Raw genomic sequence first — 14,613 nt, forward strand, 5'->3', positions numbered from 1 at the left:
AGCCGGTTGTGTGGCCATGGACAGATGACCCCCGTTCTTGACACCTCAGTGCCTTCTTTAGAGTGCTGGGGTGCAAAGCTGAACTCGATCCGTGCCTGAATGTGTGGGGCAGGACACAAGACCACGGTCAGGGCAGCAAAAACCATTAAAGAACATGGAATTGCAGACTGGAAAAGTTATTCCTTTCTCTATTCGTTTTCAGTCCTCCTAATTAAGTCAAGGGCTGGGAGCACTGGCTCATGCCTCTAATCCCAGCACTTTAGGAGGCTGAGGCGGGCGGATTGCTTGAGGCCAGGAATTTGAGACCGGCCTTGGCAACATAGGGAGACGTGTCTCTACAAAAAGTTTAAAAATTAACCAGGTGTTAGCCAAGCACGGTGGCTCACGCCTGTATTCCCAGCACTTTGGGAGACCAAGGTGGGCAGATCACTTGAGGTCAGGAGTTCGAGACCAGCCTGCCCAACATGGTAAAACCTCATCTCTACTAAAAATACAAAAATTAGCTGGGCGTGATGGTACACGTTTGTAATCCTAGCTACTTGGGAGGTTGAGGCAGAAGAATCACTTGAACCCAGGAGGTGGAAGTTGCAGTGAGCCAAGATCGCAGCATTGCACTCCAGCCTGGGCAACAGAGCAAGACTCCATCTCAATGGGCACCTGTAGTCCCAGCTATCTGGAAGGCTGAGGTAGGAGGATCCCTTGATCCCAGGAGTTGGAGGTTACAGCGAGCTGGTTTGAGGTTACAAGTGTCACTGCACCCCAGCTTGGGTGATAGAGCAAGACCCTAGCTCTAAAAAATGGGAGAAAGTCTCAGTTTTGTGTGACTGTGTCTTTAATGCCTCTCTAACACTCCTTAGTCTGTTTGGCAGAGATAACAGATCTCAAATTCAGAGCTTTTGGCAACAATATCCAGCTAGAACCCAGTAACATTGTTTTGTTTTCACTAAACAAATGTATGCATGGCATATTATTCCAGTTTCAACTAGTCTTCTTGTTCCCTTCCTGCCTCTTTCCTGTCCATCCTCCCATTTAGACCAGTGCCATACGATAGAACTTTCTACACTGATGGAAATGTTCTCTGGAACATGGAGGATAGTTGTGCGGGTTTAGAATGCTACTATTTTTAATACACAAGGGTGGCCACTATCTAAACCTTGTTTAGAACACAAAAGTGTGGCTTATAGAAGAAGCAATTTGAATTCATAATTCTTGGCCCCACCCCGATAGAGTGACATGCACCTGTAGTCCCAGCTACTCGAGAGGCTGAGGCAGAGAATCACTTGAACCTGGGAGGTGTAGGCAACAGTGAGCTGAGATCGCATCACTGCACCCCAGCCTGGGTGACAGACCAAGACTCTATCTCAAAAAAAAAAAAAAAGAATTTGCCCCAGAGAACTGGGTTTGGGCTGCTTATGGAGGTCATCCCTGCAGGACTCGACTTCCACTAGATGCTTGACCTTGAGTTTGGGGGTTTTGGCATTCATAGCTGGACACACTGGACCTTAAGAACATGAACTTTGGAGTCGGCCAGAACCTTGGGATCTCCCAGCTGCGATAGCAGCAGTGCAACTTTAAACAAGTTGCTCAACCTCTCTGAGACTTCATTTCTTCCCTTAGAAAATAGGAGTGTTGGCCGGGTACGGTGGCTCACGCCTGTAATCCCAGCACTTTGGGAGGCCAAGGTGAGCAGATCACCTGGGGTCAGGAGTTCAAGACCAGCCTGGTCAACATGACAAAACCCCATCTCTACTAAAAATACAAAAATTAGCTGGGTGTGGTGGCACATGCTGGTAGTCCCAGCTACTCGGGAGGCTGAGGCAGGAGAATCACTTGAACCTGGGAGGTGGAGGTTACAGTGATCTGAGATTGCACCACTACACTCTAGCCTGGGCGACAGAGCAAGACTCCTGTCTCAAAAAAAAAAAAAAAATTAAAAAAAAAAAGGAGGGAGTGTTAAAAATTAGCTGGGCATGGTGGCCCATGCCTGTAATTCTAGCTACTTGGGAGGCTGAGATGGGAGGATCGCCTGAGCCTGGGAGGCAGAGATTGCAGTGAGCCAGTGTCGCACCACTGCATTCCAGCCTGGGTAGACAGAGTGAGACTGTGTCTCAAAGTAAAAAAAATAAAAAATAAAATAGGGGTATTGATCCACCTAGCTCGTTGGCTTATTGTGAGGGCTGAGTAAGATCATAAGACATGTAAACTATTTAGATCCCAGCCTGACACAAAGCAGGTATTCAGTAAGTGGTGTTATGATTGGCAGTGATGTTGTCTTTCAGAAACATTAGCAGAAGCCTTGCAAAATAAAGTGTTGACTTGGAATCTTCAGCTGAGGCTTCAGTGAGGGAGCCCCAGGTCAGAAGGGTGAGAGAGGAGGCTGTGAGTCAGAGGAAGGTAGGAGTTGACCTCACCATAGCCATTTACCCAACACCCCAACCTAATCTGAGTCAGTGCTGGAGATGCATATACCCGACTGTAACCAAAATGCAGTTTTAGCTGCTTGCCACTTGCAGAGTCCAATTAATCAGAGTGAGATCTGATATTTAAAAAGTGACTTTTTTAGCTGGGTGTAGTGGTGGGTGCCTGTAATCCCAGTTACTCGGGAGGCCGAGTCAGGAGAATCACTGGAACCTAGGAGGCGGAGGTTGCAGTGAGCTGAGATAACACTGCCACACTCCAGCTGGGGAGACAGAGTGAGACTTCATTGCAAAAAAAAACCAACAACCCAGGGGAAGAAAAGAGATGACCAAGATTGGCCAAATGTTGGTCATTGTGGTAGCTGGAGTGATGAGTGTGGGATTCTCCTCTGTTCTCTTGATGTGTAGGGAAATTTTCAGAATGTCTCTGATAAAAAATCTAAAAGAGAAACATCAAATCCTAACTGGCTGTGTGACCCTAAAACCTTACTCCGTCTCTTTGAACCTCAGATTTCTCAGGGCTTGGCACGTAGCAAGTCTTTCATACCCAGAGGCTGGTACTGTTACTGTTGCGTTTTGTGGCGGGAGGTGTGTTTGTTTTGTTGAGAGACAGGGTCTGGCTTTGTTGCACAGGCTGGAGTGAAGTGGTGCCATCATAGCTCACTTTTTTTTTTTACTACCATTTTTAATACCCAGCCTCGACCTCCTGGGCTCCAGCGATCCTCCTGCCTCAGCCTCCTGAGTAGCCGGGCCCACCTGCACATGCTGCCACACCTAGCTGTTGTTTGTATTGCAGCTGGTTTGCTCTTGACTCAGCACGAGCTGATTGCTTTCTCCTTTGTCCTCCAGAGAAAACGCAGTGTCCCAAGCCCAAGGTGGCAGGGAGTGGCCCCTGGAAGGACAGCACCTACAGGCAGTGTCTGTACCTTCAGCTGGAACACGTGGAGCAAGGGCTGCGGCTGGTGGGGCCCCGAGGCTTCCCCCAGCACCACAGCCATGCCCGGGCCCTCAGGCAGCTACAGACCCTGAAGGGCTGCCTGGGGGTACAGCCGGGCACCTGGGCCCCTGCACATGCCAGGTAATCCACTTCCCTGGGTGCCGAGTGGGTGCCGAGTGGGTGCCCCAGCCTGGGGCCCTCTGGAAACGCCATTCTGAACAACTTTGGAAGGATGTCCACCCAGATGTCCCCAGGCAGAGACAATGCAGGATTCCTGCACACATTCAGGGAGCCCGGGTTTGAACAGGGCTATTTGCTGGAAGGCACTCAGGGCCCTTTGTACCACACTTTACAGTTACAACAGTGTTCATATGGGCTATTTCCTATCTGTGCACTTCACTCTTAGACCAGCTCCTCAACTTCTCAGACTTAGTTTCCTCATCTGTAAAATGGGAATGATAATGCCTATCTCTTGATTCAAACTTAAAATGCATTTTTTAAGATAACCAGTGAACTTTGAATACAGACAGGTTACTAGATGACATTTAAAAATTACTGTTAATTTTGTTGTGGGAAAACAGTATCATAATTCAGTAAGAAAAATGGCTTCTTTTTTTTTTTTTTTTTTTTTTGAGACAGAGTCTTGCTCTGTCACTCAGGCTGGAATGCAATGGCGTGATCTCGGCTCACTGCAACCTCTGCCCCACGGGTTCAAGCGATTCTCCTGCCTCAGCCTCCCTGAGTACCTGGGATTACGGGTGCACACCACCATGCCCAACTAAAGTTTGTACTTTTAGTAGAGATGGGGTTTCACTGCTTTGGCCAGGCTGGTCTCAAACTCCTGACCTCAAGTGATCCACCTGCCTCAGCCTCCCAAAGTGCTGGGATTACAGGCATGAGCCACCACGCCTGGCAAAAATGCCACTTTTGAGATGCAGTCTGAAGTGATTAGGAATTATTTTGTATTATGTCTGGAGTTTATGTTGAAATTTTCCAGCCAAAAACAAAAACAAAACAGGGCTGGGGGGCAGATGAAATAAGTATGACAAGGGGTGATGGTGGTTGCCAGCTAATGAGCACCTGGATGTTTACTGTGCTCACTAATTTTTGTATGATGAGAAATTTTTTTTCTTTCTTTTTTTTTTTTTTTTTTTTTTGAGACAGAGTCTTGTTCTTGTCACCCGGACTGGATTGCAATGGCAAGATCTCAGCTCATTGCAACCTCTGCCTCCCGGGTTCAAGCAATTCTCCTGCCTCAGCCTCCCAAGTAGCTGGGATTACAGGTGCCCACCACCACGCCCAGCTAATTTTTGTATTTTTAGTAGAGACGGGGTTTTGCCATGTTGGCCAGGCTGGTCTTGAACTCCTGACCTTGTGATCCGCCCTACTTGGCCTCCCAATGTGCTGGGATTACAAACATGAGCCACTGCGCCCAGCCGAGAAATTTTCTTAATAAAACTTAAAACAAAATTATATGGTTAGGCTTGCCCTGAGCAATAACAGAGCAAATCTGTGTATAGCCTTTAGTGCGGGGACTTGCCCCTACTAAGCACTGAATAAATGTAACTGCTTTTACTCCATAGACTATGGCATAGCCCTTTGAGATAGGTATAGATTAGAGAAGGAAACAGAGGGTCTGAGAGGTCCAGGAACTTGGCCAAGGTCATGCTGATGGGGGTAGTGTGGGGTGTGACCTTGAGCTTGCCTGGGGGTGTGGCCACCCTAACTATGTACGTCCACCTCCTTTGCAGCGCTCTACGGGTGAGCAAACCCCCTCAAGGCCTGCCCTGGTGGTGCATCCTGGTGGGCTGGCTCTTGGTGGCGGCCACCAGTGGCGTGGCAGCCTTCTTCACCATGCTGTATGGCCTGCACTACGGGAGGGCCAGCTCCCTCAGGTGGCTCATCTCCATAGCCGTCTCCTTCGTGGAGAGCGTGTTCGTCACCCAGCCCCTGAAGGTCAGGACCCTGCCCCAGGCACCTGCCCTCCTCCTCTTCCCCCATCCTTTCCCTTCCACCAGCAGTCTTGTCCCTGGGCTTCCATTCCTGTATTTATATATTCAACAAATGAACCTGGAGCACCCCCTCTGTGCAGGCCCAGGGCAGGAAAAATAACCCTTTCATATTACCCTAGGCTACACTTGCCCTAGACCACATGTATACATATAAATAAGACCCTATTTCCTCAATGTTAAGATCCATTTGATCTTGAGACAAGACAACAACAATTTATGTAGTTAGTTATTCATTTTTTTTTCTCTTTCTTTTTCTGAGTCTGCTTGCAAGGAAAAGACAGCAATTTAAAGGAACTTTCCCTTTGGAAAAAACACCAAGTCATTATATATGTGCCTCAGTTAGAAGCTACACTCCTATTCCTGAGATGTAAAATTAGACAAAAGAACATGTTAGAGTTGAAGAAATTCTGGCTCGGCATGGTGGCTCAACACCTGTAATCCTAGTACTTTGGGAGGCTGAGGTGGTAGGATTGCTTGAGACCAGGAGTTTCAGGCTGCAGTGAGCTGTGATTGCGCCACTAAACTCCAGCCTGGGCGACAGAGCAAGACCCTGTTTCAAAAAAAAAAAAAAAAAAAGAAAAAAGAAAAAAAAAATCCCTGGTCGGGCAACTCCCATGAGACCAGCTCCTGGAGATCTGTCAGCCTGGTATGGTGGAAAGAAGAAAGAAAGAAATCCTAAATCTAGGCATGGAGCAAAGGAGGCCAGGGGCACGGTTTCCCTTGGAAGGAGTCGGGCAGTGGGCAATCCCTGGGAAACCCCGAGGGGGAAGAGATACTCGGTTGGGGTGTAGGGGAAGCCACAGAAAGGAGGAGATACTTAAAACGAATCTTGGTCGGGCACGGTGGCTCACGCCTGTAATCCCAGCACTTTGGGAGGCCGAGGTGGGTGGATCACCTGAGGTCAGGAGTTCAAGACCAACCTGACCAACATGGAGAAACCCTGTCTGTACTAAAAATACAAAGCTAGCCAGGTGTGGTGGTGCATACCTGTAATCCCAGCTACTCGGGAGGCTGAGGCAGGAGAATCACTTGAACCTGGGAGGCAGAGGTTGCAGTGAGCTGAGATCGCACCGTTGCACGCCAGTCTGGGCAACAAGAGTGAAACTCCATCTCAAAAAAAAAAATTACAAAATTAGTCAAGCATGGTGGTGGGTGCCTGTAATCCCAACCACTAGGGAGGCTGAGGCAGGAGAATCGCTTATACCCGGGAGGTGGAGGTTGCAGTGAGCCATTGCACTCCAGCCAGGGCAGCAGAGCGAGACTCCATCTCAAAAAAAAAAAAAAGTTAATCTTTACCCCTTTGGGACGTTGCCAAATCCCTGCTGGTCCCCCATTCTTCCCTGAACAGCCTTTATCATAAGACTCAAAAACGTCTGATACCTACCCTCAGCACTAGGTTCGCAGGCTGCTAAAAACAGGGGTGCATCCTGAGCCTTTCTGTTCCCCAACCGAACCACAGGATCCTCCTGTGTTTGTGCAGAGCAGATGCAGAGATCACGTGGCTGAGGCCTTGCAGCTGAGACCATGCACCTGCGCACATTATTTAATATTGGAGGAAAGGGAACGAGCAGGTGAAGCCCAGGGGGAGAGCAATTCTCCTTGCAGAGAGATCAGAGACCCCTCAGGCAGGTGAGCAGCAGCAGGTGGGAAGGCTCAGGGGAGTTCTAGGACTGACCAGCCCCCGTCTGGTCTGGGAGCCAAGGCCTTGCGCTCCAGCTTCGTGATCACCTCCGGTCTCTGGAGAAGGGAGCTGCATTCCCCCAAAGTGCAGGGCCCTCCCCGACACACAAACATGGCCCCAAGCCCTGCGCCCTTGCAGATGAGGGGTTGAGAGTTACCAGTGTGGGCTTGAGGATCTCCCTGGGTATTTTTCAGGTGCTGGGATTTGCTGCTTTCTTTGCACTGGTCTTGAAGAGAGTGGACGACGAGGAGGATACTGTGGCCCCGCTGCCAGGACATCTGCTGGGCCCAGGTAATGTGCCTCAGTGGCTGGAGGCAGGGTCTGGCCAGCTGTGGCCCTGATGAGGCTCAGTGAGCCCTGCAAATTGCAGCCTGTCAGGGGTCCTGGGCCTTGGGCCAGCTCACCAGACCTTTGTTCCCCATCAGCCTTTCACCCCCAGTTTGTGAGTCATCCCCAAAAGAGCCAGGAAAAAAGTGACTCCATCGTCTCCTGAGTATCTTTGTTTCTTCCTTCCCTGGCATTTCTCCCTGACACCCAAGTATGACCTGCCACCTAGAAGACGTGCCTCAGGGACAAAGCTGGACACATGGGCGGTCCTTCTCTGTGTAATTCCAAGCAAGCAGCTTTCTTCTCCGAGACGCAGGGCCCTGAGCTTTAGAACAGAAACTAAAACAAGAATCGGTTTACAGATGGGCTGCAGAAAGTAGCCGTAAATTAAGAATTTTAGGACAAAACTCTGCAAACTGCAGCCAGCGGGGCATATCTCACCTGCTGCCTGTTTTTGTAAATAGAGGTTTGTTGGAATACAGACACTGACCCCTGCTCTAGGAGGCCACTGGCCAGTCCCCAACCTCCCAGCCTGACTTCTCACTTCTGAACCAAATTTCCCAAGGGTGGTGACAATAATTACAAAACAAACATGCAAATAAAACTGAATCAGTGTGGAATCATTGAGGCAATGGTCTTGACTTTCAGGGAACATAAAATAGAAACAAACAAACCAAATGCCATGCAGGTGCCTCACAGTGCCGTGCGGCTGCCTCTTCAGGGCCAACATTGTTCCATTCCAGGGCAGCGTTTTAGATTTGCAGATCCAAGAGGTCCATTAAAATCTTCTCAATTCTCCACAGAGATGCCAGGCTCCAGACCATTAAATATTCATTCAGTCACCCCTTTGGCAAGTCCTCAGGAGCACTGGCTGCTGGCCAGGCCTTGTGATGGCTTGGGAATATAATTTACATAAAATTCACCCAATGTAAGTGCACAATTTGTTGATTTCAGTAAATGTATAGGGTTATGTAACCATCACTGCAATTCACATTTAGAACAGCTTTGTCACCCCAAAAGGTTCTTTCTTGCCCATTTAAAGTCAATCCCCACTTCCAACCCCAGTCCCTGCCAACACAGCAGTGATTGCAGGGGACAGGTTGCTGCCTTTGGAATGAACAGGCCATTTGGGGAGATGGCATCAACCACGTAAATGCACAAGTAGACATATAAGTGTGAATTATGGGGAGACACAGGGCTGGGGCAGATCAAGAGAGGGTGGGCCTCTCTGCAGCAGTGGTGCCTAGCCTCTCTGCTGAGAATGGGGGACGGGAAGGACTGCACACTGAGCACCTGCGAAGGCCCTGAGGTGGGACAGTGGTGTCATTTTATTGCAATCATTTTATAACAACCATTGACAGTGTGTCTGGAGCATGTTGAGTTGGGGGTGGGGGAGAATGGTTAGAGATGAGGGTAGAGGAGGTTGGCAGCAGGTTGACAGGGCCTTATAGGAGTTGGGGCAAGGCTGGGATGTGGGAGGGCTTTACATAGGAGAATGATGATCTGTTTTATGATGTGTGTGTGTGTGTGTGTGTGTGTGTGTGTGTGTGTGTAATGGAGTCTCGCTCTGTTGCCCAGGCTGGAGTGCAGTGACGTGATCTCAGCTCACTACAACCTCCACTTCCCGGATTCAAGCGATTTTCCTGCCTCAGCCTCCTGAGTAGCTGGGATTACAGGCACCCACCACCATGCCCAGCTATTTTTTTTTATTTTTAGTAAAGACGGGGTTTTGCCGTGTTGGCCAGGCTGGTCTCGAACTTCTGACCTCAAGTGATCCTCCCGCCTCGGCCTCCCAAAGGGCTGAGATTACAGACATGAGCCACTGTGCCCAGCCTGTTTCGAAAGAACAGGAGGCAAGGCCCAGGGACTCATGTCTGTAATCCCAGCACTTTGGGAGACTGATGTGGGCAGATTACTCGAATTCAGGAGTTTGAGACTAGCCTGGGCAACATGAGGAAACCCCTTCTCTACAAAAAATACAAAAAATAGCCAGACATGGTGGTGCATGCATGTAATCCCAGCTAGTCAAGAGGCTGATATGGGAGGATTGCCTGAGCCCGAGGAGGTCAAGGCTGCAGTGAGCTGTGATTGCACCACTGTACTCCAGCCTGGGCAAAACAGCAAGACCCTGTCTCTACAAAAAAAGTAAAATGAAAAACATTTTATTTTTATTTTTTTAATTTACTTTATTTTATTTTTTATTTTTTGAGACAGAGTCTCGCTCTGTTACCCAGGCTGGAGTGCAGTGGTATGTATGGTCTCAGCTCCCTGCAACCTCCACCTCCTGGGTTAAAATGATTCTCCTGTCTCAGCCTCCTGGGTAGCTGGGATTACAGGTGTGCACCACCACATCTGGCTAATTTTTGTATTTTTAGGAGAGATGGGGTTTCACCGTGTTGGTGAGGCTGGTCTCAAACTCCTGACCTCAGGTGATCCGCCTGCCTTAGCCTCCCAAAACGCTGGGATTACAGACTTGAGTCGCCATGCCTGGCCTTAAAATGAAAAATAAATAAAAATTTAAAAATTTAATTTAAATTGATGAGGCTGGACACGGTGGCTCATGCCTATAATCACAGCACTTTGGGAGGCTGAGGCAGGCAGATCACTTGAGATCAGAAGTTCGAGACCAGACTGGCAAACATGCCGAAACCCCATCTCTACTAAAAATACAAAAATTAGCCATGCATGATGGCACGTACCTGTAATCCCAGCTACTCAGCAGGCTGGGGCAGAAGAATTGTTTGAACCTGGGAGGTGGAGGTTGCAGCGAGCTGAGATTGTGCCACTGCACTCCAGCCTGGGCAACAGAGTGAAAATGTGTCTCAAAAAAAAAAAAAAAAAAATTAAAATTAAAATTAAATTTTAAAAAATGAAGATACTAGGTAACAGACATGACAGGACTTTGAGATATTTGTCACCCTCATCCTCGAATCCATCAATTTGGAGTGTCGCGGAAGGCAGTGCAGGGGCCAGAAAGATTTCAGGGCGGGGAAGACAGCTCTGTGCTCTCCCTGTGGAGAATCCTCCAGATGGAGGAGGCGTGGGATGCTAGGCCCTGGGGAAGCCTGGACGGAGGTGTGGAGGGTAGGCTGTGAAACGACTCCTGAGGAAGAAGAACGCGGAGCCCATTGCCGTGGGTGAGAGAGAGGCCTCATGGTTGCAAATGCAGAGCCTGTCCTCTGCCCACCTGGGGGCTGTCCTGGTGTCCTTCCCTCCACAGACCCCTATGCCTTGTTCCGAGCACGAAGAAACAGCAGCAGGGACGTCTACCAGCCACCTCTCACCGCTGCCGTTGAGAAGATGAAAACCACCCACCTCAAGGAACAGAAAGCATTTGCCCTCATCAGAGAAATCCTGGGTAGGCAACCTTCCAACTCGCTGGCTCTCAGCACAGCCTGAAACAGACAGACACCGTTACGGTGCTATTTTTGATAAGTCTCGCTCGTCTTTTGGGCCTCAGTTTCCTTGGATATCTGCACACTCCAGCTTCTCCCCTACTCTTAAAATCCTTCAGTGGCTCCTCATGACCCTTAGGACAAAACCCAAACCCCCTCCTGTGGCTCTACCCGCTTCAAGTGCCTGCTGCCAGCTCCAGCGCCCCACGTTGTCCTCACATTGGCTTCTATAGCACCTGGGACCTGCACCCCGTCCTCGCCCCAGACTTCTGCCTGGGCAGTTCCATCTCATCAGCCTGGAGTCTGGTCACTCCTCCTCCCCAGCTTTTCTTCTGGCTAATTCCTTTTATTCTTCTTATTTATTTATTTATTGGAGACAGAGTTTCACTCTGTCACCTAGGCTGGAGGGCAGTGACACAATCTCGGCTCACTGCAACCTCTGCCTCCGGGGTTCAAGCCATTCTCTCACTTCAGCCTCCTGAGCAGCTGGGATTACAAGTGTGCGCCACCACACCCAGCTAAATTTTGTGTTTTTAATAGAGACAGGGTTTTACCATGTTGGCCAGGCTGGTCTCGAACTCCTGACCTCAGGTGATCTGCCCGCCTTGACCTCCCAAAATGCTGGGATTACAGGTGTGAGCCACCATGTTCAGCCTTTTTAAAGATTTTTAAATTTTGTTTTGTTTTGTTTTGTTTGTTTTGAGACGGAGTTTCTCTCTTGTTATCTGGGCTGGAGTGCAATGGCGTGATCTCAGCTCACCGCAACCTCTGCCTCCTGGGTTCAGGCAATTCTCCTGCCTCAGCCTCCCAAGTAGCTGGGAGTACAGGCATGCACCACCATGCCCAGCTAATTTTGTATTTTTTTTTTAGTAGAGACGGGGTTTCTCCGTGTTGGTCAGGCCAGTTTCAAACTCCCGACCTCAGGTGATCCACTTGCCTCGCCCTCCCAAAGTGCTGGAATTACAGGCGTGAGCCACCGCACCCAGCCTAAGATTTTTAAATTTTTTATTTAATTTTTAATTTTATTTTTTGAGATACAGTTTTACTCTGTCATTCAGACTTGAGTGCAGTGGCACCATCCTGGCTCACTATAATCTCTGCCTCCCAGGTTCAAGCGATTCTCCTGCCTCAGCCTCCCGAGCAGCTGGGACCACAAATGCACACCACCATGCCCGGATAATTTTTGGTTTTTTGGTAGAGATGGAGTTTTGCCATGATGGTCAGGCTAATCTTGAACTCCTGACCTCAAGTGATCTGCCTTCTTTGGCCTCCCAAAGTGCTGGGATTACATGTGTGAGCCACCGCGCCTGGCCTAATTCCTCATATTCTTTAAATCTCAGCCTAAGCACTGTGTCTGCAGCGTGGCTTCCCCGGCCCCTCTGGTCAAAAGCCTTCACACCTCAGGGAGCCTCTGAGTCTGGATTTCCCAGAGCAGATTTGGGTGCAAGTAGCTGATTTGGGAGGTGGCCCTGGAAAGCACTGGTTGGAGGAGAGAGGGCAGTGGAGAGGGAAGGAAGCCGACAGAGGGTGCCTGACAGGTGGGTTTTAGGTGGGCCGCTGGGATTGAGTCCCACTGTGGACCTTGGAGAGAGCGTGTAGTGCATGCCCCCATGGTGTCCTACTCATTGGTGTCCATTCAAGTCTTCTGAGACAGTTGGGGGAAAGGGGGAGGGTCTTGAAATGCAGATTCCCAGGCCTGGGAACCAGAGGTTCTGGTTCACTAGGAACCTGATCCCCCATGTGATTGTGATGTCCAGCCTCCCACGCTAAATATTTGCACCTAAAAGATCCTCTACGTCACACTCACCTGTTTCCAACAAGACAGGTGAGCACCATGAGGGGCAGGAACGTGTTTGTCTTCACCATCATACCCTCAGCCATGCAAAGTGGCAAGTGCCCCATTTTTAAAAATGCTATTTAAGAAATAATGTAGCAAACACTGTTTTTGTGTTTTTTGTTTTTTGTGGTTTTTTTTGAGATGGAGTCTTGCTCTGTTGCCCAGGCTGGAGTGCAATGGCACGATCTCAGCTCACTGCAACCTCTGCCTCCTGGGTTCGAGCAATTCTCCTGACTCAGCCTCCCAGGTAGCTGGGACTATAGGCGTGCACCACCATACCTGGCTAATTTTTGCATTTTTAGTAGAGAGGGGGTTTCACCATGTTGGCCAGGCTGGTCACGAACTTCTGACCTCAGGTGATCTACCAGTCTCGGCCTCCCAAAGTGCTGGGATTACAGGCATGAGCCACAGTGCCCGGCCTGCAGACACAGCTTTATGTGCCTTCTATTTTTTTTTTCTTTTTTTTGAGATGGAGTCTTGTTCCACCACCCAGGCTGGAGTGCCGTGGCATGATCTCAGCTCACTGCAACAACTGCCTCCCAGGTTCAAGCGATTCTTCTGCCTCAGCCTCCTGAGTAGCTGGAATTACAGGCGTGCACCACAATGCCCAGCTCATTTTTGTATTTTTAGTAGAAACAGGGTTTCACCATGTTGGCCAGGCTGGTCTTGAACTCCTGGCCTCAAGTGATCCACCCGCCTGGGCCTCCCAAAGTGCTGGGATTACAGGCACAAGCGACCACACCGGCCAGTGCTTTCTAATAGTAACTGATCCCCTCATCACAGAATTGTTATTCCCATTTCATAGATGGGGAGAGCGAGGCATGGAGGGGTAGAGTCACTTGTGAAGGGCGCCTGGATGAGATGTGGCAGAGCTGGGATTTGGACCCAGGCAGGAGATCCCATGGTCTGTGACTTTACTCCTCTCTGCTGCCTCTATAAAGGTTGGTTCCATTGTCACCACAGGGGCAAGGGGCTGGTCTAGGAAGCCTTTCCACTTCCTGACCTGGACTGGGTGGGAGTTGTGGATCCTGCCTGACCGGGGGCTGTGCCTCCCTCCCCAGCATACCTGGGCTTCCTGTGGATGCTACTGCTCGTGGCCTATGGGCAGAGGGACCCCAGCGCCTACCACCTCAACAGACACCTCGAGCACAGCTTCACCAGGGGCTTCTCAGGTGTGCTGGGCTTCCGAGAGTTCTTCGAGTGGGCCAACACCACCCTCGTGAGCAAGCTGTATGGTCACCCCCCAGGTAAGTCCTGCAGCCCTGGGGCTGTGTCAGCCTCCTTGTGCCTTCTCCCGGCTAGGAACAGACGTAGAGCACTGTCAGCATCAGCGTCGTAAGAAAACCAGGCCAAGTGTGGTGGCTCACACCTGTAATCCCAGCCCTTTGGGAGACTGAGGCGGGAGGATTGCTTGAGGCCAGGAATTCGAGACCAGCCTGGCAACATGGCGAGACCCTACCTCTACGAAAAATATAAAAATTAGCCACGTGTGATGCCTCATGTCTGTAATCCCAGCAACTCAGGAGGCTGAGGTGGAAGGATTGCTTAAGCCCAGGAGGCAGAGCCTGCAGTGAGCCAAAACTGCGCCACTGCACTCCAGCCAGGGAGACAGAGCAAGACTCTGTCTTAAAAAACAACAACAACAACAACAACAAAAAACAGAGAGAGAGAGAGGCTGGGCGCAGTGGCTCACGCCTGTAATCCCAGCACTTGGGAGGCCGAGGCGGGCAGATCACTTGAGGTCGGGAGTTTGAGACCAGCCTGGCCAACCTGGTGAAACCCCGTCTCTACTAAAAATACAAAAATTAGCTGGGTGTGTTGTCGCGTGTCTATAGTCTCAGTTACTTGAGCGACTGGGGCAGGAAAATTGCTTGAACCTGGGAGGCAGGAGTTGCAGTGAGCTGAGATCATGACATTGCACTCCAGCCTGGGTGAAAAAGTGAGACTCCGTCTTAAAAAAAAAAAAAAAAAGATAGGAAGGAAGGAAGGAGGGAGGGAGGGAGGAAA

General features: G+C 49.9%; 1 protein-coding gene across 1 annotated transcript in view; it reads left to right on the forward strand.

Moving 5' to 3' along the window:
* The window catches only part of PKD1L2 (polycystin 1 like 2), a 108,162-nt gene that overhangs the window by 72,209 nt on the left and 21,340 nt on the right, over window positions 1-14,613 (forward strand). The window contains exons 31-35 of the mRNA XM_031658066.1: window positions 3,267-3,495; window positions 5,106-5,310; window positions 7,242-7,338; window positions 10,595-10,732; window positions 13,668-13,853. Coding sequence (XP_031513926.1) covers window positions 3,267-3,495; window positions 5,106-5,310; window positions 7,242-7,338; window positions 10,595-10,732; window positions 13,668-13,853 — 855 coding nt within the window. The remainder of the gene's footprint in view (window positions 1-3,266; window positions 3,496-5,105; window positions 5,311-7,241; window positions 7,339-10,594; window positions 10,733-13,667; window positions 13,854-14,613) is intronic.

The sequence above is a fragment of the Papio anubis genome, chromosome 18 (genome assembly GCF_008728515.1).
Source record: "Papio anubis isolate 15944 chromosome 18, Panubis1.0, whole genome shotgun sequence".
Classification (NCBI taxonomy): domain Eukaryota; kingdom Metazoa; phylum Chordata; class Mammalia; order Primates; family Cercopithecidae; genus Papio; species Papio anubis.